The 26,183-nt window shown below is 37.2% G+C and overlaps 1 protein-coding gene across 1 annotated transcript in view; it reads right to left on the reverse strand.

The window, feature by feature from the left end:
* Positions 1 to 26,183, reverse strand: part of UTP18 (UTP18 small subunit processome component) — a 52,364-nt gene that overhangs the window by 16,480 nt on the left and 9,701 nt on the right. The window contains exons 4-10 of the mRNA XM_044001389.1: positions 24,738 to 24,805; positions 23,174 to 23,262; positions 21,455 to 21,580; positions 21,156 to 21,330; positions 14,116 to 14,216; positions 13,782 to 13,872; positions 6,404 to 6,527 (exon numbers count right to left, since the gene is read on the reverse strand). Of these exons, the coding sequence (XP_043857324.1) occupies positions 6,404 to 6,527; positions 13,782 to 13,872; positions 14,116 to 14,216; positions 21,156 to 21,330; positions 21,455 to 21,580; positions 23,174 to 23,262; positions 24,738 to 24,805 (774 nt within the window). The remainder of the gene's footprint in view (positions 1 to 6,403; positions 6,528 to 13,781; positions 13,873 to 14,115; positions 14,217 to 21,155; positions 21,331 to 21,454; positions 21,581 to 23,173; positions 23,263 to 24,737; positions 24,806 to 26,183) is intronic.

Consider the following 26,183-nt stretch of genomic DNA (forward strand, 5'->3'; position numbering starts at 1 on the left):
GTTCAATCCTTTCAGTCATGTCCAACTCTTCTTAACTCCATTTGGGGTTCTCTTGGCAAAGATACTGGAATGGTTTGCCATTTCCTTCTCCAGCTTACTTTACGGATGAGGAAACAGGTAAACAGAGTTAAGTGACTTGCCCAGCTAATAAGTGCCTGAGGCCAGATCTGAACTCAGGAAGATGAGATTTCCTAACTCTAGGCCCAGAACTCTGTGCACTACGGCACCAACTAATGTGGTAAAATAATGGAATTTGGCAGACACCCAGGGGTCCGACTTGATTGACTTAGTAGTGTTTGAATTGGGTATGAATGAGGAACTACTAAGTACCCACTTAAAGGTGATTAGATTTTAGCCACACCTGGCCTGCCCTGTTAGCCACCTAGTTTAAATTTAGCCAACACTGAGGAGAGTGTGTTCTCAGAGGCTATGGACTTTGACATCAACAGGAGACCGCTCTCAGCTAATCAACTTGAAGAACCTCCCATTTCTGGGAGGACAGGAAATAGGAAGCTGAGGCTAGCAGACAGGATCTTTCTCTTTTGGTTCGAGACATCAACTTGGTGACAGGACTTCACGTGGGCTGTTAGGAAGGCTAGGATTTCCATGCTATAAGGAATCTGTTCTCAATCTTTCTCTTTCTTCACTATCTTATATCTTTTAATAAACCCTTAAAAGCCTAAACTCTTGGTGAATTTATCAGTGATTTTAGCCAGTTTCCCCCCAAAACTGGAGGGGACAGATTAGAACCCACATTTAGATTTTTAAACCTAATCAAATAATTATCAAATCAAATCACCTCTCTCTGGCCACCATACTGTTTCCCCAAGAGGATAAGATCCTTGCAGAGAATGAATGTCTTCATTCTGTATTTGTATTTTCCATGACAGAAAATATGTATGCACTGAAAAAATGTTTTCTATTCATTCCTTCATCATTAAATGTAAAATGGACTATTTTGACTGCGTAAAATAAAAGATTTTGCGAAACAAACCAAAAGAATTAGAAGAGAAACTTAATTAGTTTAAAAAAAAATTCTACAACAAATTTTTCTGATAAAGGTCTGATGTCCAAGATATATAAGGAATTGATGTATGTATAAGAATAAGAGACAATAGTTGCAGAAATAAATAGTTCTCAAAAGAAATCCAAGTTATCAACAACCACATGAAAAGATTCTCCAAATTACTAATATAAGTAAATTAAAATAACTTGGAGGTTGTACATAACAAGTTAACAAAAATAAGAAAATATGGAAAAGAAGAGTTATTGGAAGGTTTTTGAGAGGAGAAATCACTGATACACTGTTGTTGGTGGACCAATTATTCTCAAAAACAATTTAGAGCTACAGTCAAAAAGTCACTAAACCATTCAAGTCACCAAAGAGCCCCCCCCCCAAAAGGGAAAAAACCCCCACATAAACAAAAATATTTACAGAACTGCTTTTGCTGTGGCAAAGAACTAGAAATAAAGTGGTGGCAATCAAATTCATAATGGCTGAACTAATTATGACATAAGTATAATGGAATAGTACTGCAACATAAAAAAAATGACAAAAGGGACAGTTTTCGAGAAGCTGAGGATAACCTGTGTTAAGTAAAACACAATGAAGTGGGGCAGCTAGGTGGCACAGTGGATAGAGCACCAGATCTGGAGTCAGGAGGACCTGAGTTCAAATCTGACCTCAGACACTAAATACTTACTAGCTGTGTGACCCTGAGCAAGTCATTTAACTCCAATTGCCTCACTAAAAAAAAAAAAACATGAAGTGAAGTGAGTAGAACCAGGAGAATAATTTGTATAATAACTACTATATTATAAAAGAAAACCATTAAAGAATTCTGATCAACACAGTGACCAAGAATCCACAAGACTGATGATAAAGCATGTTTCCCATCTCTTGGATCAAAGTACCCGAGTTATAGAATGAAGCATATCTTCAGAGTCAGTGTGTGTTTGTTACCGGTACTGCGTATCCAACTGCCTTATCGCTGTCTTACTGGATGTCTCAGTCATCTTAAACTCAACACATCCAAAACTGAACTCATTAACCTTCCCCACAAAACCTGTTCCTCTTCCTAATTTCTCTGTTATTAGAGAGGGAATCACCATCCTCCCAGTCACCCAGACTGACAACTGAAGCAAAATCCTCAAGCCATTGCTTTCTTTCATCCCCCATTATTTAATTTGTTGCCTTGTCCTATTGATTCTACCCTCATAAAGCCTCTCATATTCATATCCTTCTGTTCTTTTAACATTGCCAATACCCTGGTATTATTTATCCTTATATAATATCCTTACCACCTCAAGCCTGAGCATTAGCCTTCTGGTGGTTGTTTTGCAATAAGTCTGTCCAGTTCATCCTCCACTCTGCTCTCAAAGGGATCTTCGTAAAGTTCAGGTGTAATCACGTTACTTCTCCATTCAACAGACTCCCCATTGTCTCCAGGATCAAACATAAAATCCTGTTTGGCTTTGAAAGCTCTTCACAACTTAGCCCCTTCCTACATCTCCATACTTCCAATACTTCATTCCCATCCTCGGCCTTCTTATCTCCCCACTTCTTAGCTTTTTCCCTGGTTGTTCCTCCTCTGCCCTCCTCAGCTCTGCCTCCTTGCTTCCCTGATTTCCTTCAAGTCTTAGCTAAAACTTCATTTCTGCAAGAAGCCACTCCCGAGGCTAGAGTGCCTTCCTTCTACCTGCAATTTATACTATATATTCATTATTTGAACAGTTGTATTCATATTATCTCCCCAATCAATTTCTTTCCTGGAATGTGATCAGAAGAAAAAGGGAGTTGCAATGTAGTTATCCCCTCCCAAAAAAAGAAAAATGTCAATTAGAGATTTTTTTAATTCACAGAAGACAGCAAAAAGAAACTAAGAGACAAGCAAAGTAGCATTCAAATTGTCACGTTAAATTTAATATACTTAAAAACAAGTTGTATATAATAAGAAAGCCTTGGTTTCATATACAATTCTTTTTCTGTACTTCTTTTCATATGGATATGTTTATTGTTGCTTCTTTATTTCCTAATTTTAAAAGTTAATTTTTTTAAGAAAAGAAAACAGTAGAAGTAAAACCCAGCAATAGAGAGAAACAGCAAGAGCCAAGATGTGAGTATTTTTTGGTTTTGCTTTCTAAAGTAGGAGAAATTTGGGTATGTTTGAAAGCATAGTCAAGCACAGGAAGAGTGGAGAAAAAAACAGATGAAAGATGTTATGGAGAGAGGGAACAAGTAAGAAAACATGGTCTTCAAGAAGCAGGAAGGGATGGAGTAGAATAAAAGCTTAAGTGGAATAGTCAGCCTTAGAGGAGAGACATTTCTTCTGAGACCAGAGGGAAGGATGAAAACTCAGCTATAGAAACAGCACTACAGACAGCCTCAATCCTCAGTAAAGTAAGAGCTCAGGTCATCCACTGAAGGTGAATGAGAAGGAAAAACTTGAGTCTTTGGGAAAGAAAAGCTCTAAAACAGTTAAGGTAGAGCTCAAACCCGAGAATCAATAATAATGCAATGTCAACAACAGTTTCCTTGTACATGTTCAGTGCTTCATACTTTGTAACAAGGTCCTGATTACCAGAAAATTCTTTAATACCTATCTCATAAATGAGGAAAGTATGACAATTGGAGTGATGCCACCTGCTGGAGAGTTACTGTAGGAAAAGCTCTGCCATGAGGAGAAGGCGTCTGAGGGCAAGCCATGTGGCTTGGAAGGTCAGTCCCTTGGCATCAAAAAGTGACATTTGATGTTTCTGGTTTAGACAGGAGGCTACTGGGAGGAGGAAGGAAGCGTGGGTCCTTTTTGTTCCTGACCTCGCTATGGCAGATCAGGTGATGGGGTCTCTTAAAAATAGTTAGATTTTGGGGCAGCTGGGTGATGCAGTGGATAGAGCACCAGCCCTGGATTCAGGAGGACCTGAGTTCAAACCCAGCCTCAGATACTTGACACTTACTAGCTGTGTGACCCTGGGCAAGTCACTTAATCCCAATTGCCTCACCCAAAAAAAAAAAGAAATAAAAGAAAAAAATAGTTAGATTTTTTACCTCTCTGATCATTAGATCCTAATGCTCTTTAATAAATACTTAAAAGTCTAAACCCTTGCTAAAGCTTCTAATTTATTGGCGACCGTCACTCATTAGATTTTTAGACAGTATAGCTAGATAGCAACTTTACAAAAGTAAGGCACAAAGAAGTCAGCTGATTTGCAAGATTATAGTTTGTGAGTAGCAAGGCCCAGGCCACAAGGAAGACCTGACTTCCAGTCTCTGCTCTTCCTACTGTGAGAACTGGAATGACACCCCCTGCTGGGAAAGATATTGCAGGGAAGCTCCACCATGAGGAGAAAGCATGTGATTTAGAAACCATGTGACTTCAGCGTCCAGAAGTTACATCTATAGAACCACCTGTGGGACCTGTTAATCAGAGCTACCAGCCAATTAGCTTGGAGATCTGTGTGTGGACAGCCCTGTTTCTGGTTTCTCAGGAGGCTTCGGGGAGAAGCCGCAGAAGCGTTGGCCTTTTGGGGAGACTTCGGCTTGGCGGCAGGGGAGGCAGATTAGGGAGAGCAGGAAGATCTAATTCTTTATCCACGTGTTTTTCTTTACTAACCCCTAATATACTTTAATAAATGCTTAATGCCCAAAGACTGGTGCTATACATTTTCTAATTTAAGGCGACCACTCATTAGATTTCAGATATCAAAGCTAGAATTTTAGGCCCCTTACACTACTAAACAAGGCTATCTGCCTTGACTGTCTGTAGTTTCTTCTTAAGATATGAAAAATCAAGCCCAAGGAAATGCATTAATTGAAACCAACTATGAATGCGTCAAACACTGCCCAACTGCATGGGTATACAGTCAATTTTCATGCTAGCACCAACATACTAAGTATTGTCTTCATGAAGAGATGGGTTGTGAAGAACTTTTCTAAATTAGATTGGGGAAGTGGCAAATCCAGGCACTTTTTTAATGCCCTATGGGAGTTCACCGATGAAAAGGACAGTCAATTTCTGGAATGACTACATGTAACAACACAAAGACACTAAGATGGAAAGTCAGGAAATCTGAGTTCTATACAAAGCTTTGTGAATAAAATAACCCTAGGCAAAGCACCCAACTGCTCTGAACCTCAGTTTCCTTATTTGCAAAACAAGGGAGTAAAACTAAATTTCCTCTCAGGTTCCTTCGAGATGTAAAAATATGATTCTTATAAAACTAGATTTTTATATAATACCACTATAAATGTAAGTGCCACTTTATAATTTACAAACATCTTTCAGAACTCTAGATTTTACAGCTATCTCATCTGACTGATCCTCCTACTGGTTAAATTCTTCCTGGAACCTTCATTCTGAGAAAAAGCACCAGGCCAGCCATCCCTGCTTCTCTCAACTTAGCCACCATGCTTCAGCTGCCTTCTGACTCCTCTCCTGATTCTTCCTCAAACCTGCATCCTGGGGAAAGGTCAGAGACAAGCCAAACCTCATTCTCCAGATTTAGTCACCATGCCTCTGGCCCCCAACGCCCATGACAACCCACCCACCAAACTGATTTTCAGCTTCCATTTTGTATGTCTTCTTTCCCCATTACAATGCCCCTAGCATGTGAGGCTCCAAAAAACAATGAGTTTTCCAAGGTTGCACAGCTAGCAAGTGGCAAAGTTAAGATGAGAACTCAGGTCTTTTGACTCCAAGTCTTTTGTGGGGGAAAAAATCATTTTTAATCCAGAAACAAGCTATAAATCGCAAAGAGATAATAGGGAGGGAAAAAACAGAATGTTCACTTTAAGAAAAACTTCAACAGGGAAGAAAAAGTGAAGAAAGTGATAAGAACAGAAAGGCAAAATTTATGTTACTTTAGAAAATGTTCCTTGTTATAAAAGATGGTTTTTTTCTCAGTCCATTCTAGCCTATCAAGATCTTTTTGGAGTCAGACTCAGTCAACCAATGTGTTAAAATCTCCTCAAAGTTGGTGCCATCTACAAAACTGACAAGCAGGCCATTTAAACCTTCATCCAAGGAAGCATTAAAAATGTTAAACAGCACAAGGCCAATGACCCATTCCTGAGCACTTCACTAGGAAATTCCGCCTCCAGCAGCAGGAGGGTAAAAATAATTACACAAATGTTAGGACATGGCTAAACTGTTACTTCTATTATAAAACAAAATGCAATTATAAGGTCACCCTTCATTTTATTGGTTCAATAGCTGCTAGAGAAACACTAATATTAAGTCATGTGTTATATGGCAATAACAAGCAAAAGGTATATCTGAATTTAGGCCATCAATAAAGAATTTTTCTACAAAGAAGAGCACATACATTATTTAAGTAAGATATCTTGCATTGTGATTAATTAATGCAAGGTGCTAAGAGGTTACAACCATTTATCTTTACTCACCCACAAGCAACATATTGTCCATTCCTAGACACAGCGATGCTTAATCCACGCAAACACCCTTCATCAGTAAATTTGTTCAGGCACTTCCTGGTATTCACATCCCAAATGTAAATCTCACCATCCACTGAATGAAAAAGTAAAAGGGGAGAGGTAACATTACAACTTTATAATCTCAAAGCAAATAAACCCATAGGTCCTTGGAGTCACCTAGGAGTTACCAGGTAGATACTGTAAGCACTACATGGGACACTCTGACAGCTAAAGAAGGCAGTTTTCACCTCAAATTAAACCTAGGTCGGTAGGTATATGTCTCACTGGATTACTAGCATCAGGGTTTTAGAAATAAATCAGGGCTTTAAATGCTAAATTCAGTAATTCCTACAAGTTTGATAAGTATTATTCTTTTCTCTAAACTTGACCCAAACATTAACTCTGCTGTTGTGTCCAAACCTCATGAAATCCTGCCTCCTGCCTCCTGCTTCAGTTCATCCTCCACACCTGGAATGCCTGCACTTCCCTTTCAGACTCAGTTCCTTCACCACTTCCACAAGGCCATCTCTGTAAATCCCAGTGATCAGGGCTATCTACCAAGCCAAACTTTTCTAGAGCTTTTTGTTTGACCCCTCCTTTCTCTCATGTATTAAGCTTATATATGTTACTACCTTTTGTCCTCTGTAAAATAAAAGTTCTCTGAGGTCAAGGACCGCTTTGCTTTCTTCTTTGTATGCCCAGCACAGTGAAGAGCAATGCTAATTCTAATAATTTGCTGAACTGAATTAAAATGGAAACTTTTTAATACAGCACATAAAAGAAAGTTCACTTTTATTTTGAAATTGTTTACATGAAGCAAAAGAAAAAAAACAAACAAAAAATTAGAAACCGGTGCAAAAGGATAGATATCAAAAACTTCCTAAAACACTGTAGTTTGAATACCAGCTCTGATACTTACAAATGTATTGCAAGGGGCTTAAGTCACTTAACCTGAGCCCGTTTGCTTATTTGCAAAAAAAAGGAAATATTATCTCACAGGAGTACATATGGAAAATACTCTGTAACTCCTAAAAGCATTTGAAAAGTAAAAGAGAAGAAATTATTTTATGCTAATGTTGTCTCAGAAGAGACAACTGTCCAGAGATGAAGGCTTAGAGATGAAACACTCTTAGGATAGGGAGGGCTGGTATTCCCAGAAGAAATTTGGAGGCATGAGATGTTGATCATAGATTGTCTGGGAAAAAATAAGCTATTGTGAAACCTCAGGGTGTTGAAACACTGGGTTGCACCCCAGGTGGATTGTGGAATCTGTCACTAAATATTCTTTTCATGAGCTCACCCAACCAAAACTGAACAAACTGTCCTAAAGTTTACTTGTCTGATCAAGGTATTATACCACAGACCTAAAAAAAATCCAGCTTAGGGCAGCCAGGTGGCGTAGTGGATAGAGCACCAGCCCTGGATTCAGGAGGTCCTGAGTTCAAATGTGATTCAGACACTTGACACTTACTATGTGACCCTAGGCAAGTCACTTAACCCCAATTGCCTCACCAAAAAAATAAAAATTCCAGCTCTCCCCTTGCTTTCTAAAGTATTTATTTCCATAAAATATATGTTGGATAAGAGCTTGAAGTTTTACCTTTGTTTTTTGTTTGGTTGGGTTTTTTTAATTAAAAAGAGGAATGAAGCCAAGAGGAGAGGTAAGCATGACATCCTATTACTATAAAATGAAAGGCTAATGCAGGAAATTCCATGGAGTCCAAGTTCAGAGGAGGCTAACAAGTTTATTTTAATGTGAAGGTTAAGGGTGACTAGGAGGAAAAGAATATTGTTTCTTCAAGGAATCAAAGGAACAGAGAGAGAAAGAGAACAGAGAGTCACTGAGGTGTTTGTAAAAGACAGATATATGGAAATACAAAAAGATGCAGAATTTCTTCAGTATGTGGGCAACTTACTCCAGCAATAGAGTTCAACTGATCTATGACTCAGGACATGGCTTGTAGAGTGCTGTCTGAAGCTCCTAAGAGATTTTCCTTGTAAGTGTCAGAGGTATTATCTGAACTCACGTTTTTCTGAATCCAAATTCAGGACTCTACTTTTAAGAAAATGTAGTAAAGGGGCAGCTAGGTGGCGCAGTGGATAGAGCACTGGCCCTGGATTCAGGAGGACCTGAGTTCTAATCCGGCCTCAGACACTTGACACTTACTAGCTGTGTGACCCTGAGCAAGTCACTTAATCCCCATTGCCTTGCAAAAAAAAAAAAAAAAGAAAAGAAAATGTAGTAAAGTAAAATAACAAAAAAGAACAATAAGAGCCTATTCCTACCACACTCCCCAGGTCCACACAGAAAAAAATAAGCAGAAGAAACGATTTAATACCTTAAACTTTTATCAAGAGAAATAAAGGGGCAGCTAGGTGGTACGGTGGATAGAGCACCAGCCCTGGAGTCAGGAGTACCTGAGTTCAAATCTGGCCTCAGACACTTAACACTTACTAGCTGTGTGACCCTGGGTAAGTCACTTAACCCCAATGGCCTCCCTTAAAAAAAAACAAAAGATAAATAAAAACATGATTTTTAATTTACTTATTCAATGCCATACCAATCAGACCACCTAAAAATTATAGAGCTAGAAAATTTACAGAGCTAGAAAAAATAATAACAAAATTCATCTGGAAGAAAAAAAAGGTGAAGAATATCAAGGGAACTAATGAAAAAAAAACACACAGAAAGGTGGGCTAGCCGTACCAAATCTAAAGCTATACTATAAAGCAGCAGTCATCAAAACTATTTGGTACTGGCTAAAAAATAGTGTAGAGGATCAGTGGAATAGGTTAGGCACAGGAGACACAGTAGTAAGTGACTATAGTAATCTACTGTTTGATAAACCCAAGGACTCCAATTTCTGGGATAAGAACTCACTACTTGACAAAAACTGCTGGAAAAACTGGAAGACAGTATAGGAGAAATTAGGCAAAGACCAACATCTTACACCATGTACCAAAATAAGGTCAAAATGGGTACATGATTTAGACATAAAAGGTGATACCATTGGCAAATTAGGAGAGGAAAAAATAAGTTTACCTCTCAGATCTATGGAGAGGGGAAAAATTTATGACCAAACAAGAGATAAAGAATATTATGAAATGCAAAATGGATCATTTTAATTATGTTAAATTTAAAAGGTTTTGCACAAACAGAAGCAATGCAACCAACATTAGAAGGGAAGCAGAAAGCTGCAAAATAATTTTTGTAGCCAGTATTTCTGATAAGGCCCTCATTTCTAAAATATATAGAAAACTTGTAAGAATTCAAGTCATTCCCCAATTGAGAAATGGTCAAAGATATGAACAGGCAATTTTCAGATAAAGAAATCAAAGCTATTTATTCCCATATGAAAAAATAATCTAAGTCATTATTGATTAGAAAAATGCAAATTAAAACAATTCTGAGACACCACCTCACACCTAAGAGACTGGCTAATATGACAAAGCTAAAATGAGAAGCTGTGGAAAAACTGGAACACTACTAATGCATTGTTGGTGGAGTTGTGAACTGATCCAAAGGAAGAACACAGAACAAAACTAGTCAAACTGGGGCAGCTAGATGGCGCAGTGGATAAAGCACCGGCCCTGGAGTCAGGAGTACCTGAGTTCAAATCTGGCCTCAGACACTTAACACTTGCTAGCTGTGTGACCCTGGGCAAGTCACTTAACCCCAACTGCCTCACTAAAAAAACAAAACAAACAAACAAACAAAAAAAACTAGTCAAACTACCAAAAAGTATGGACATTAAAAACAGTGTTCCATATGCCCAAAAGGTTATAAAACTGTGCATACTCTTTGACCCAGTAATACCAATACTATGTCTTTATCCCAAAGAGATCATAAAAAAGGGAAAAGGACCCAGATGTACAAAAATATTTATAGTAGCTCTCTTTGTGGTGGCAAACAATTAGAAATCGAGGAAATACCCATCAACTGGAAAATGCCTGAACAAGTTGTGGTATATTAATGTAATGGAATATTATTATGCTGTAAGAAATGATAAGCAGGTAGATTTCAGAAAAACCTGTAAAGACTTACATGAATTGATAATGAGTGAAATGAGCAGAACCAAGAGAACATTGTACACAGTAACAGCAACATTGTATGATGATCAACTGTGATAGACTTAGCTCTTCTCAGCAATACAATGATCCATGACCATTCCAAAGGACTCATGATGGATAATGCTCTCCACAACCAGAAAAAGGAACTGTGGAATCTGAATGCAGATTGAACCATACAGTTTCTACTTTGTTTTGTTTTTTTCTTTCTTGACATTTTTCCCTTTTGTTCTGATTCTTCTTTCACAACATGACTAATATGGAAATATGTTTAATGTGATTGTATATATATAACCTATGTCAGATTGCTTTCTATCTTGGGAAGCGGGGAGGGAAGGGAGATAGCGAGAAAAATTTGGGACTCAAAATCTTATAAAAAAAACAAATGTTGATAAAAAAAATTAAAAAAGAAAAAACAAATGTTGAAAACTACCTTTACATGTAACGGGGAAAAAAAATAAAATACTATCAATATTGGGGGGAAAAAAAAGTTAGTACTATACTGACAGTATCCCTTGATTAAGGTGAAAGATCAACCTTACTGAAAAAAGGACTAGCTCACACCTTTTCACAAGGTGTCAAGTTCCACTGACTGGAGACACCACATTAATGCCTCTGCTGTCAAAAAAAAAAAAAAAACCACACCATGATAGATTTAGAGATGCATTCGTCTCAAGGAATGATTCCCTACAATAACAAAAGACCAGTATAGTCATTTATTGGGCTCAAATATCCTTTTAAAAGGACACATATCTGGGCGGCTAGGTGGCGCAGTGGATAAAGCACCGGCCCTGGATTCAGGAGTACCTGAGTTCAAATCCGGCCTCAGACACTTGACACTTACTAGCTGTATGACCCTGGGCAAGTCACTTAACCCCCATTGCCCTACAACAAAAGAAAAGAAGGAAAGGAAAGGAAAGGAAAGGAAAGGAAAGGAAAGGAAAGGAAAGGAAAGGAAAGGAAAGGAAAGGAAAGGAAAGGAAAGGAAAGGAAAGGAAAGGAAAGGAAAGGAAAGGAAAGGAAAGGAAAGGAAAGGAAAGGAAAGGAAAGGAAAGGAAAGGAAAGGAAAGGAAAGGAAAGGAAAGGAAAGGAAAGGAAAGGAAAGGAAAGGAAAGGAAAGGAAAGGAAAGGAAAGGAAAGGAAAGGAAAGGAAAGGAAAGGAAAGGAAAGGAAAGGAAAGGAAAGGAAAGGAAAGGAAAGGAAAGGAAAGGAAAGGAAAGGAAAGGAAAGGAAAGGAAAGGAAAGGAAAGGAAAGGAAAGGAAAGGAAAGGAAAGGAAAGGAAAGGAAAGGAAAGGAAAGGAAAGGAAAGGAAAGGAAAGGAAAGGAAAGGAAAGGAAAGGAAAGGAAAGGAAAGGAAAGGAAAGGAAAGGAAAGGAAAGGAAAGGAAAGGAAAGGAAAGGAAAGGAAAGGAAAGGAAAGGAAAGGAAAGGAAAGGAAAGGAAAGGAAAGGAAAGGAAAGGAAAGGAAAGGAAAGGAAAGGAAAGGAAAGGAAAGGAAAGGAAAGGAAAGGAAAGGAAAGGAAAGGAAAGGAAAGGAAAGGAAAGGAAAGGAAAGGAAAGGAAAGGAAAGGAAAGGAAAGGAAAGGAAAGGAAAGGAAAGGAAAGGAAAGGAAAGGAAAGGAAAGGAAAGGAAAGGAAAGGAAAGGAAAGGAAAGGAAAGGAAAGGAAAGGAAAGGAAAGGAAAGGAAAGGAAAGGAAAGGAAAGGAAAGGAAAGGAAAGGAAAGGAAAGGAAAGGAAAGGAAAGGAAAGGAAAGGAAAGGAAAGGAAAGGAAAGGAAAGGAAAGGAAAGGAAAGGAAAGGAAAGGAAAGGAAAGGAAAGGAAAGGAAAGGAAAGGAAAGGAAAGGAAAGGAAAGGAAAGGAAAGGAAAGGAAAGGAAAGGAAAGGAAAGGAAAGGAAAGGAAAGGAAAGGACACATATCATTCCTTGATAGGTCCAGAGTTTGGCCTTTCAAAATGAAACCAATAATATGAATACAATGGAATACTATTGTGCTGTAAGAAATGATGAGCAGGAAGAGTTCAGAGAAACCTGGAGGGTCTTACGTGAGCTGATGATGAGTGAGATGAGCAGAACCAGAAGAACATTGTACACAGTATCATCAACATTGAGTGTTGATCTACTGTGATGGACTATATTCTTCTCACCAATGCAATGGTACAGAAGAGTTCCAGGGAACTCATGATAGAAGAGGATCTCCAAATCCAAGAAAAAAAAAGAAAGAAAGAACTGTGGAGTATAGATGCTGATTGAACCATATTATTTCTTTTGTTTTGGGTGCTGTTGTTTTTTTTTTCTATTTTGAGGTTTTGCATCACTGCTCTGATTTTTTCTCTTGTAACAGGATTAATGCAGAAATAGGATTAATGTTATTATGTGTATATATATATGTGTGTCTATATCTATATCTATATGTATATGTATAGAGATATATAGACATAACCTATATCAGATTACCTGCTGTCTAGGGGAGGGGGGAGGGAGGGGAGGGAGGGAGAAAAATCTGAAATTGTAAAGCTTGTATAAACAAAAGTTGAGAACTATCTTTACATGTAACGGAAAAAATAAAATACCTTATACATTAAAAAAATTTAGAAAAAAAAGCTATTTAAAAAAAATGAAACCAATATCTTTACTAAAAATGCTACTTTTTCTTGGTGATAATGCAATGTAGCTTTCCACACCCTTATTTTGTAGCCTCAATGAATAAGCTCCTCCTCTTACTGTGCAATGTCAGAACACTATAGCAGCAAATGCCTATTATGAAATAAATTCTACAAAATCCTTCAGCACTCCTTTCCCGTGGATAACTAATAAGTGCATTCTTCTTCACAAAGTTATGCATTCCAGGTTGCATTTTCCTTTATAACAAGTCAATACAGAAGAAAGTGCAAAATGTTATAACAGATCTAATTATTTTACCTTTCTTTCAAGAAGTCTAATACAACCTGCTTCTTACAATTCAACATCCTCTTAACAGCTGCTATTCATATAGCCTATATGTAACTATATAAATTATAGCAATAGATATCACATCAAATTTTTCCACAAAAATTAACAGTTAACACTATAAGAATTCATTATTACTGCCTGGAAAAAAAAAAGTAAAAAGGATAAAGGCTTAATAAGCCAAGTTTTAAAGTTTAACAGTTTTCATCCCATGGTTTGCCCATTCAAAGCTAAAAATGAAAATTCAAGAAAACAGAAATAAAATTTAGTTTTTTTAAATATGAAGATTTTAATGAACACATACATACCACTCCATTTGTCATTAAACTTACCAGAACTAGCATATATCTTTGTGCTATCTGATGAGAAAGCTGATGCTGCGGCTTTTCCATTTATTTTCATGCTGCCAATCAGCTCTTTCGTCTAAAAGATAAATAGGAATTAACAAAGTGTTCAGGGCCACATTGTCCAGTGTTAAAAACAACCTTTCTATTTTCCAAGTTCTCTTTTGTTCTTCTCTATTTTGAAGATTATCCTCCCCTAAGAATCCACATTTCTGCAATGGCAATTCCTTGAGAATCCAAGTTCAAATGTAGAATAACCTTGGAATATCTGAGAGTCCCAGGGTGGGTTACAAGAGAAAAACAAGAATTAGCAATAAGTCACCTTCATTGAAAGTAGATGAAAATATCCCGAAGAACCATTTAAGAGCAAAAAGGATCCATCTGGAGATACTTCAAAGTTTCTGACATACTTCTCCTTTAAACCTTAAAAAAGGAACAAATGAATTCAATAGGGATAAATCATTTCAATCAAGTTCTCATTTATTAATTACTCAAAGCCTTTCTAAGCTCACAGGACACAGAGCTGAAAAGGGCCACTGAGCTACCTAGAGCTGGGCTACAAAAGTGTACAGACAGGGGGAAGCCAGGTGGTACAGTGGATAGAGCACCAGCCCTCGAGTCAGGAGTACCTGAGTTCAAATCCGGCCTCAGACACTTAACACTTACTAGCTGTGTGACCCTGGGCAAGTCACTTAACCCCAACTGCCTCACTAAAAAAAAGTGTACAGACAGGCTCTGTGTGTCCTAAGGTTTTTAAAAGCACTAAGAGATTAACTCCTCCAACAATACACAAGCTCACTCGTTTACAGGGTCTGTCAGGAACAGAAGCAGACAGTTACATGGCCTGCAGGGTGTCCCTGTCCTCTCCCCAAGACATTCTAGTCCTTCAAGGTATCGCTTCTCTGCTGGCATACACTGTGCTAACCACTACTCTGTTTAGGTAATAATTCCCATTTAAAATTTATAAAGTACTTCCTAGAGAGGAGGAAAGATGCTAACAGACCAGTCAGCTTCCCAAAAGAATTAACACCCATAGGAACAGTACCTAAGAGGTCTTGTGTGTAAAATAGATTTGGGTATACTGAGCAAAGCAGAAGTGAACAAATGCATCCAAGGTCAAGTATATGGAAAAGCAAATAAACACAAAGGAACAAACGACATGTCCACAACCTTGCCATGTGAAAGCAGGAGGACCAACATTATATAATTGCTATGTACCATTAGATTTGGGGGAAAAACAGACTATAGTCTCTGACCTTTGCTCAACTGAGTCCACTAATGACTGAGAGAGGAAGAAAACAAGAGAGACTCACTCCTACAGGACCCGCACAAAGGTATGCCACAGAGTCTAATGTGTTGCATCCCCTTATATCCTGAGGCAAAAAATGACACAGTAGGGAGAATTGGCAGCCTCTATTCAATACACTCAAATCTCAGTGGTTTATTACAAAAAGATTGATGGATAAAAAAAGCAATACATGTCCAAGAGTCAAGCCTCTTCTCAAATCCTACAAACTCCTTCTCAATAAATAAAAAGGACTTCTAATTAATTATGAATCCTATTCTACTTGAATAAAATAAGCTTGTAATGACCCATACCTTAACTGCCCTTGCCCAAGGTGAGGACTGTCCCTCCTACCATTAACCCCATACCTCCCCAATAAGACTCCTTTTCAAAGACATCAGTAGTTCACTTACTAGCCCTGTGACACTGGACAAGTCACTTAACCCCCACCCAAAAATAAATAAATAAATAGCTAGATGAGTGAATGAAGGAATGAATGATTAAATAAATAAACTGATTAAAGCAGAGACATTATTAAATAAAACTTGGTGCTACATTTTGAACAATCAAGATACCAACTTAGTGTAACTGCAATACAAGATAATTAGAAAATGCTTAGCTTGTGGTGGCTCCACAGCCAGAACCCTCCACTGAGCAGGCAATGATGGAAACTGCATCAGTGAGAGTTCTTCTAGTGTGAGGAGGAAAGAGAAGCAGCAAAAGAAACAGCTACTGAAAAGAAAAAGCAGGGATTAGAGAAGGGCACATACAAGACATGGACAAAACAGCAAAGTGGCAGTATCGGGAGCAAAGACAAAAGATGAAAGCACTAAAGCCAGGCAAGAGTCCAAGAAACCAACTCTCCAAGCAGATTTAAGGCTAAGCAAAAGGTTTATTCACTGGAATGAATTTGGCAAATTTAATACCTTCTTTTTGAGCCCCAGGCTTTGGGGTAATCCTTGTCCCAAATGTACTTCACCTGCAGGCAGTTCCTTCCTGCTGCTGACGTTTTCTACCCAGAAAAGTGTGCTCATACAGCAAAAGGTCCCTGCAGTCTACCTTTGGTTCTGAATGGTTTCCATTCATTTTTATGTCAACCCTTTAGGGTGCTTTAAGTATACCATCATATCTGCAAAAATAATTCCTCAGTAATACCTATGGTTATTATCACAGCTTCTTTCTTGCTATACAGTCAGCAATATGTCAAACAGAAAAGGTGACAATGGACATCCTTGCTTCAGCCCTGATTTTACTACCAAGTATCCTAATTAATCTCTGTTAAATATAACTAGTTTTAGGTTATGGATATATACTATTAATCATTTTAAGAAAAAGACCGTTTATTCTTGTTTCTTAGGGTTTTTTCTTACAAAACTGAGTGCTGCATTTTGTCAAGTTTTTTTGCATAACTAAACTTAGAGTTTTCCTAATATTAAACAAAAGTATAACTACAATCTGATCACAGAATTTAATCTTTGTAATATGTTGTTTTAGCCTTTGCTAATATTTTATTTAAAATTCCTCCATCTATATTCATTAGAGACAGTGATTTATAGTTTTCTTTTTCTGCTTTGATTCTCTTTGGTTTATATATCAATACCGTATCTGTGTCACAGAAGATATTTAGTGCAATCTCTTCTTTACTATTTTTGAAAGCAATTTATGTAATATTGGAATTCATCTTTGAATATTGGAGAGAATTCATTCATGAATCCAAATGGTTCAGGAATTATTTTCTTGGGAAGTTAATTTATTACTCTAAAATGTGGTTATTTACATTTTTTTATTTCTTGTTCTACTAATTTTGATATGTAAAATTCACTGATTTTATTAAATTTTCGGTTTAGGCACCAGAAATAGTTAGTGGGACAGTGGAAAGACTGCTGGGTCTAAAGTCAGATAGGTCTGAGTTCAAAGTTGACCTCAGATACTCACTACCTCTAAGTGACCCTGGACAAATCACTTAACCTGTTTGCCTTGGTTTCCTCATCTGTTAAATAAGGATAACTGAACCTATCTTACAGGATTGTTGTGGAGATCAAATGACATAATACATAAGTGTAAATGCACTTAGTGGTATAGTGTGCCTGATACAAAGAAGTTGTCATATAAATGCTTATTCCCAGGGGGAAGCCAGGTGACACAGTGAATAAAAGCACTGGCCTTGGATTCAGGAGGACCTGAGTTCAAATCTGACCTCAGACACTTGACACTTACTAGCTGTATGACCCTGGGCAAGTCACTTAGCCCTCACTGCCCCGCCAAAAAACAAAAAAATGCTTATTCCCTTTCCCCTTCCTTTCCCTTAATAGCATATAGTTGGGGCAGCTAGGTGGCGCAGTGGACAGAACATTGGCCCTGAAGTTGGGAGGACCTTGAATTCAAATCCGACCTCAGACATTAGTTGTGTGACCCTGGGCAAGTCACTTAACCCCAATTTCCTTAAATATCTGGGGCCATCTCCAGTCTGGACACAAAGGCTCTGGAGGAGAGAGTGAGGTTGGTAATCTTGCACAATCCTCCCTCACTTAAATCCAATTCAGTGCAAGTCATGATATCACCCCGATGTCATAGTCCTCTGAAAATGAAGGACAAAAACAACAGCAGCATATAGCTACAAAATAGTTTATAATATCCTTCCTTTCTTCTTCCTTTGTTGTGAATTCTCTTTTGTTTCTAAAACTAATAATTTTATTTTATTCCTCTAATGGTTTTTTTAAAAAGCTACTAGCTTGGGGACAGCTAGGTGGTGCAGTGGATAAAGCGCAGGCCCTGGATTCAGGAGGACCTGAGTTCAAATTCCGCCTCAGACACTTGACACTTATTAGCTGTGTGACCCTGGGCAAGTCACTTACCTTCATTGCCCTGCCCCCCCAAAAAAAGCTACTAGCTTTCTTTAGCAATTCAATGGGTTTTTTGTTTTCAATTCTGTCTATTCTCTTTATATTCTTCAGGATTTCTATTTTGGTGTTTAAATACTGTTCTTAAATTTGTTGGTTTTCTAGTATTTTCAGTTGCATTCCCAATTCACTGACCTATTCTTTCTCATTTTTGTTAATAAAAATGTTTAGAGATATTTGTTCTTTGACCTACCAACTCTTTAGGGTTACATTATTTAGTCTCTGGGTTTTTTTTTTCTAATTTTGTTTTTTGGGGGGGTTTTGGTGAGGCAATTGGGGTTAAGTGACTTGCCCAGGGTCACACAGCTAGTAAGTGTCAAGTATCTGAGGTCACATTTGAACTCAGGTCCTCCTGAATCCAGAGCTGGTGCTCTATCCACTGCGCTACCTAGCTGCCCCTCTGGTTTATTTTTATTACTTTTTTCAGTGACCTTTGATTTAATATAAATTTTATTGCAACAACTACTCCAGCCCTTTCCCTCATCTATTTTTATCTCTGAATAGAAGACTTTATTTTCTAAATAATAAATAGAGTGCTTTCAAGGACTAAATAAGATACAATTTTACTATTATTGCTAAAAAAAAAATACACTCAAGTAATACTTGTCAGAAACCTAACTAGTAGAGTGTGAAAGTGAGAAGGCACAGGACATTAAGGTAATAACAAAGAATGTTTAGCACAGAAAATATTAGAGAAGGAATGGAAGGAGGGAGGAAAATAAAAGTTGAGGTCATGCAGAAAGACCTAGAGAAAAGAGACTGCCAAGGACTAGAAAAACCACAACAGCACTGGATAATAAGCTCTAAACAGTCCCAACAAGATAACCTTGAAAAAGAGAGAGGGGAAGCAAATCAGTGAAAGAGAAAATGAAAAAAAGAGACAAGACTAGAATCATCCTAATACATATAATTGTAGCATAAATAGCTGCTATTTAATCATTATTTGCAGATGTGATAGAGTACCTAGAAAATCCAACCACCACAACCAAAAAATTAATAGAGACAACTGCAAAGATACAGAATTTTAAAAAATAATAAGCAGCAAAACTATCTGCAATTTTACTTAACGATAAAATAAAGAGAAAGAAAATATAATCTATAAAAAGAAATCCCTTTTAGACTGGCCACAGAAACTGCCAACTATTAAAGTGGGAATTAACCTATAGAGTAATACAAAAGACTTATATGAAGACAGTTGTAGAAATAAATGCGGACCTAAATAAAAAACTGACTAAGTCAATTACTGTGACAGAAATTACAAAACTGAAAATTAAGTAGCACATTTAATGCAATATTTTATCAAAATACTAAGAGGTTTCTTTATAGAACTGGACAAAAAATCAAATTACCAAGCTTTAAACATATTATAAATGGTTATTATCAAAATCATCTAATATTGGGTAAAAAAAATAAATAGATCAAAAGGATAATATAGGTATACCAGAGATCCAAAACAAATGGATACAAAGGATTTGTAATTGATAAATCTACTAATCAAACTTGAGGGAAAGATTTATCACAAAATAAACATATTAAAAAAAATGGTCAGGAATTTGGAGGGGAGATTGAGACATATTTTATATATGCCAGTAAATTCCAGCTGAGAAACCTTTAAAAAATGAAAGAGAGGCAGCTAGGTGGCACAGCTGATAGAGCACCAGAGTTCAAATCTGGCCTCAGACACTTAACACTTACTAGCTATGTGACCCTGGGCAAGTCACTTAACCCCAATTACCCTGCCCAAAAATAAAAAAAAGAAAAGAAAAGAAAATTAAGAAAGAAAGAAAAAGGGCGGCAGCTAGGTGGTGCAGTAGATAAAGCACGGGCCCTGGATTCAGGAGGAGCTGAGTTCAAAATCCAACCTCAGATACTTGACACACCTACTACCTGTGTGACCCTGGGCAAGTCCCTTAACCCTCACTGCCCTGCCAAAAAAAAAAAAAAAAGGAAAGGAAAAAGAAAAAGAAAAAGAACGAAAAGCAAATAAAGCATTCATCTCAATTGTGATGGGGAACTGATTTCTTGATTCAATAAATATGATACAATAATAACAATATACAATAACAGAAAAATTAGAAAACCCCTAAACAATAAAAAACAGAAAAACAGATTGATAAAATAGTTACAAGCAAATATAAAAACTTGGCACCTAAATACATTAGAAAATGTTAGAAAATAACAATGATAATTCCTAGTACACATCATCAAAGAATGGATAGAGGCAATTTTCAAAAGAAGAGGGATGGTTAATGATCGTTTTTTTTTTTAAATCCCCAACCTTACTAATAATCAAAGAGATGCAAATTAAAACAACTCTGGGATACTGCCTCATACCTACCAAATTCACAAAAATAGAAGAAACAAGACTCAAGTAGTAGAGTTGTAGAGAAACTGCTACTCAGTTACTGCTAGTGGCATTGCAAATTTATAGAATCTTTGGAGAATAAACTGGTGATACACTGAAAAAGTTATTTTAAAAATTGTAAGGGAGGGGGCAGCTAGATGGCGCAGTGGATAGAGCACTAGCCCTGGATTCAGGAGTACCTGAGTTCAAATCCGGCCTCAGACACTTGACACTAGCTGTGTGACCCTGGGCAAGTCACTTAACCCCAATTGCCTCACTAAAAAATATATATATATACACACACACACACACATTTTGACTCAGAAATTTTGAGGAAATATACCTTCAAAATATTAAAATACTAGTTTTTTAAAGGTTCTCATAGCACCACAATATTTAATTATAAATAATTGGAAACAATCTAAATATCCGATGACAGAGGAATGATGGAATAAATGCCAGCACATTGATATGACCAAATGGTCCATCCTTGTGATTTCATCAAGGTATGTAACTCTGTTAATGAATCCTGAGGTGTTGCTCTGGATCAGAAAGCCAGTATACGTTAAGAGTCATAACTTGATTCTAAGTCTTCCTGACTCTGAGGTCAGAAGTAGCTCTTTATCCACTACATTGTGAAACCTCTCATTAGTTAAAAAAAGCCCCAAAAATCAAATAGATCCAATCATATGGTGCAAATTTGGAGCTAGTCACCAAAGAGTATCCTTGAAACAACTGACAACACTAAGTTAACCACCTAGGACGATCTTAACTAAATGCACACTCATCTCCAAAGAAACAAATACAACAATACTGTTCCCTGGAAACCTTACCCCTTACTTGATGCACTGGAATTACATTTCCACCCATCATGTCATATACATAAAGTATCTTGCTGAGATTGCTTGTGGCCAGGACTTCTTCTCCATTGGCACTGAAGCGGGCCCTATAGACTGGAAACTGTTCTAAATAGATGCTCTGGATTTTAGGATTCGTTTCTCCATCAACCTGTCGAGAAAGTACAGAATAATTCCTCCGGTTATGACAATGTCCTTAGCTCTCCTCCTAAACGCATGCACAAATAGTCCTGTGCCATTGCTACTACTTAGTCTCCATAAAAGTAAATGCATGCCTGAAACAGGGATACAGCATTATCCAATCCAGCAACCATAATAACTTGAGCACGAGGGTGGAACTGCACTGATGAGATCTTAGCAGAAGAAGGCCGTTCAGCATTCGCATTCAAGCAGCTCTTCATCTATGGAGGGGGAAAAAAATGAGCATAACATGCTTAACACAATTACACTGAGAAGAAATCAGTGGCTAGTTAACCAATACTATCTAATTTTCCAACTGTGAATCCCCAGCACTGATTCTGTTTTGCATATAGTAGGAATTTCATGTTTATTGCATTGAATCATATGGATAAAGGTTTTTTTAATTCACTTTAGAGGAACAAAATATCTTTTGAGTATAGATAGTGGCATAAGAGAAGAAAGACCAAAGAGCCTGAGAAATGAGACTTGGATTGCAGTCTTGGCTTTACTATCAGGTAGTAGCTGTGTTACCTAAGGCAAGTCACAACTGTTCTGAGCCTCGGTTTCTTCTTCTATAAATTGTGTCCATGTGTCTTGGGGGTGGGAGGAGATGGGGGAGTAATACCTTTGACAGCCCCTAACACTTCTGTGTGAGTAGTAAAATCTGGTCTGTACCTAGGTGCTTTGTTATAATCCTACTCTTCTTCCTTTCCACTACCATTCCCTTTTTATTGAGAGGAAAAGGTAGTTGCTTAGTCAGAGTCACAAAGAAGCAAGCAAAAAAAAAATTTAGGATTCTGAACTCCCAGGATAACCCGAGATCGACGACTTCCTAGCCAGATCCCTTTAAAATTACATAGTCAAGGGCAGCTAGGTGGCGCAGTGGATAAAGCACTGGCCCTGGATTCAGGAGAACCTGAGTTCAAATCCGGCCTCAGACACTTGACACTTACTAGCTGTGTGACCCTGGGCAAGTCACTTAACCCCAATTGCCTCACCAAAAAACAAAAAAACAAACAAACAAAAAAAACTATGAAAATTACATAGTGTGGTAAAAAGTTTTAACAGTCGGTTAGATAATGGAGAGACGCCAGTTTTTTTAGGACCACCCTTTTGGGGAGGAGACCAACAGCATGAGCTACGCACACTAGTCTGCCTGCAACACACGCCAGATTGCCTGCTGAGCACTCGACTTCCAGGGTGAGAGCTTAAAAGGCAAGGAGAGAACGGAAGTGGGACCTTTTTTTTTCCTGCTCTGCTGGTCTCCTGGCTGCGCTGCGCTGACTGGAGTTCGACTCGGCCCGGCTCTCGGTTAACAGCACGCGCTTGACTCGGCCTCTCTCTTTCTCCCCAAAGGTGGCCTTGGGTTTTGGTGAGTTTTATACGGAATATAGACTAAGCCTAGTCTTAAGACGATTTGTATTGTATTTCTGCTTTCCTATCCTTCTAATCAACATCACCTGGTGACTACCACACAATAAAAGCTCTAACTAGAAAACCAGAAGCTTCTTCCATTTACTAGTCTGGGAGATAAATTAAGGGAAAGGTTAAGTAGGGGAGATTTATGATCTAATATCCAATTTTAAATCTCACAATAGTCTAATGTGGAAAAAGAAATTCCACAAATATTTACTAAGATAAACAGGTAGAAAACCTGTCCAACCCCAAGGATGGAGTGATACTGTATCTCTATACTCAGGAACTAGAATTAGACTAATGTAATATGACTGGCTCAGGATACTAAGAACTTACAGTACCACATGGGATTTATACAGAGAAATAAAAGCACATTAAATCAATATTCACTCTCTCACCTGCAGGATTCCACGTGGTAAAGAGGCTGATGTGGATATAAAATTTCCTGTCCTTTTCAAGAGGTCATCTTCATCCTCATCGCTTTCATCTAAAACAAACAAACTCATCAACAACCATAGGAAAAATATGTACAAATCATTAATAAAAAGAGAAATGCCAACTAAATCAACTGAGGTTCTAGTTCACACTTGGCAAAGATGAGAAAAAGGGAAAAAAAAAACCAATTGTCCAAGAGGCTATGGGACTACAATCACAATGTTGCATTGTTGGTCAAGCTATGAATGGTTACAGTCATTCTGGAAGACAATTTGGAATTCTACATAAAAAAGTTACTAAACTATGACTCAGCAATATTAAGTAAAAAGGAAAAGGACTCATATGCATGAAAATATTTTTAACCGCATTTTTTGTGGCAGCAAAGAACTAGAAATAAAGTGAATGCCTATGAGGAATGGCTGAATAAATTATGATATATAAATATAATGGAATATTAATGAAATATAAAAAGTAATAAAAGGGAGAAATTCAGAGAAAAATGGGCAGAATTATATGAACTGATACTGAGTAAAATGAAAAGAACCAGGAAAACAATAAATACAATTGTCTATAATGTTTTGTTTTTTGTAATCGTCTATATATTGGAAAAGAAAACAACTTCGAAAGATTTAAAGGACTCTGGTCAATGCAGTGAGCAACAATAACTACAGAAGACTGATGATGATTCTTAGTAGAGTCGATAGAGTAGGAAAAAGTGCAAAACTCAACAGGTTTTCAGACTCAGCCAATGTGTGAATTTTGTTGTTACAAGGGGTAGAGATATCCAAAAAAGACAAACAAGTATTAATGAATTTAAATAAAAAGAAGAAAGCAGAAGAAAGTTCAAAAGAAGACAGTTTGGATACTATTGTGTTAAATAAACACGCACAAAAAAGTTGTATGTAAAAGATTCATGGTTTTCATATAAACCTTGTCTCTCCTTTGTATGTAGAAATATGCATGTTTGTTAATGTTTGTCATATGTAAAAAATAATTCAATAAGGAAAGGAAATTTATGGAAAAAATAAAACAAGTCCCACAGATGACTTTTCCCCTAATGAGTAATGCTTGCCTGCAACTACCCCATATTTCCATATTTCTCTTTTTTGAAAAAACTAAAATGGGGGTAGAGTGAATTCAAAGCCAAAAGACACTAAGTTGAAACTCATGTGGCTAACATTGAATTCTTACACTTTCAAATGAGAAAATCAAGATTCAAGATCATGCAAGAAAAGAATAAATCAATCTAACCAGATTACCTACATCTCCATTACATTTCAGATCCTCCCCACCCCTTACGTTTAAAAAAAAAAAATCCACCGTATAACTAACAAGATGAGGGTACACCCACTTGAAAGTTATTTATATTAAAACAAACAAAAAACCCTAGTTTAGTTGACTGTATGTTTAATACAAGTCAACACTGCACTGTGCCTTCTACAAGGTTTTTTATTTTAAGACTAAAGTATAATACTGGGCTTCATGAATATGATGCCCAGCATCCAAAACAAGAAAAGTAATGGTTACCTTCTGAAAGTATCTTCTTCCTGCTAAATTCTGCCCAGGCAGGTGTTCCACCCATTGCATGCTGAAATCTAAACAGAATAAGCAAGCTTTACTTTCTTGGTAATTACTTTGATTTTTTTTCCCCCCTTCTACCATACATAACATGAAGTTAGCAATGTATAGGATGTGAATTACTCCATGAGTTTATAAGAATGGATAGCCTTCTTATATAAAATCATCAGCACATATCATATTATATAATTTAGAGGTGGAAAGTGACCTTAGAAACTAGCTAGTCAAATCCTCTAATTTTATATAAAGGAAAAAGAACCATAAAGATAAAGCAATTTGCCAAAGATCATACTGCTAGTCAAAAGGAACGCAAAGGATTTAACACGGTCTGATCTCTAAATTCACTGCCATTTCTAGATGTATGGCTTCTTTTCCTGTTCCTATTCTACCAAAATATGAAACATCTGTGGGTCACTCATTCCTCACCCTAAAATAAAATTTTAAAAACTTGAATTCTCTGAAATCTACTCATTAATTCTTTACTGTTCTATAACATACCAGTCAACTATTTTTCCTTATTAGTTCATGTCAAAACATCCAAGACTGCAAGAATCATCATCCTCTACACAGCATTAAGTCAAATGTAAAGTGGGAAGGCACTTCAAGTGCCTTTTTAGGATGATATATCAAACACTACCAAAAAAACCTACCTCTTAGAAAATTAATCCATCAAGGTTCTGTTCCCACTCCTATTTTCAAATCTAAACACTATTTGTATTAAGACAACCCAGGGTTTTGTTTAATGATTTAATATAAATATTTACATTTCCATACATATTTATACTTATATATCTAGTTCTCTTTGCAGTCCTGTGCATTTTTATGCATTTTAAAAGCACTCTTCTGAAAAGCGGTTCCCTAGGCTTCAGCAGACTGCCCATGGGTCTGGTGAACATCATCCTCTGTCTCAAGGTATCCTGCCTTGATAAATGACAGAGTATAATGAAGAATGTGTCTGAATTTCACAAGTCTTTCATGGGAGCCTAAGCTCAACCTATCTTTTCCTGGTAAGGTAATGGTAATCAAAGAATGAGATGTTAATTCAAAAAACTCATCATTCCTCACAATACAAGTATAAATGGAACACATTTGTTTGCTGTTTATTCTTCTGCATTGAAAAAGTCACTTTCTAAACTACAGAACAAGTGGAGAACATTTTGTTTATGATGCTACAGAAGGAAACTCCGGCCTAACAATCTCATTGGTTCACAGGGGCAAGTACCAAGAAAAAGTACCCTACTTATTCCTACAGCCGTCAAAGTGTAAACAGCAATCATCTAAAAAGCCATTTGTTTATTATATGGCTTCCTAAAAGTTTTTCTCTCTGTGTCAGTGTTTCTCTGTGTATCTATCTGATTCTCAATTAGTTCTCTATTCACTTTCTATAGCCCGCCC

The sequence above is a fragment of the Dromiciops gliroides genome, chromosome 4 (genome assembly GCF_019393635.1).
Source record: "Dromiciops gliroides isolate mDroGli1 chromosome 4, mDroGli1.pri, whole genome shotgun sequence".
Lineage (NCBI taxonomy): Eukaryota > Metazoa > Chordata > Mammalia > Microbiotheria > Microbiotheriidae > Dromiciops > Dromiciops gliroides.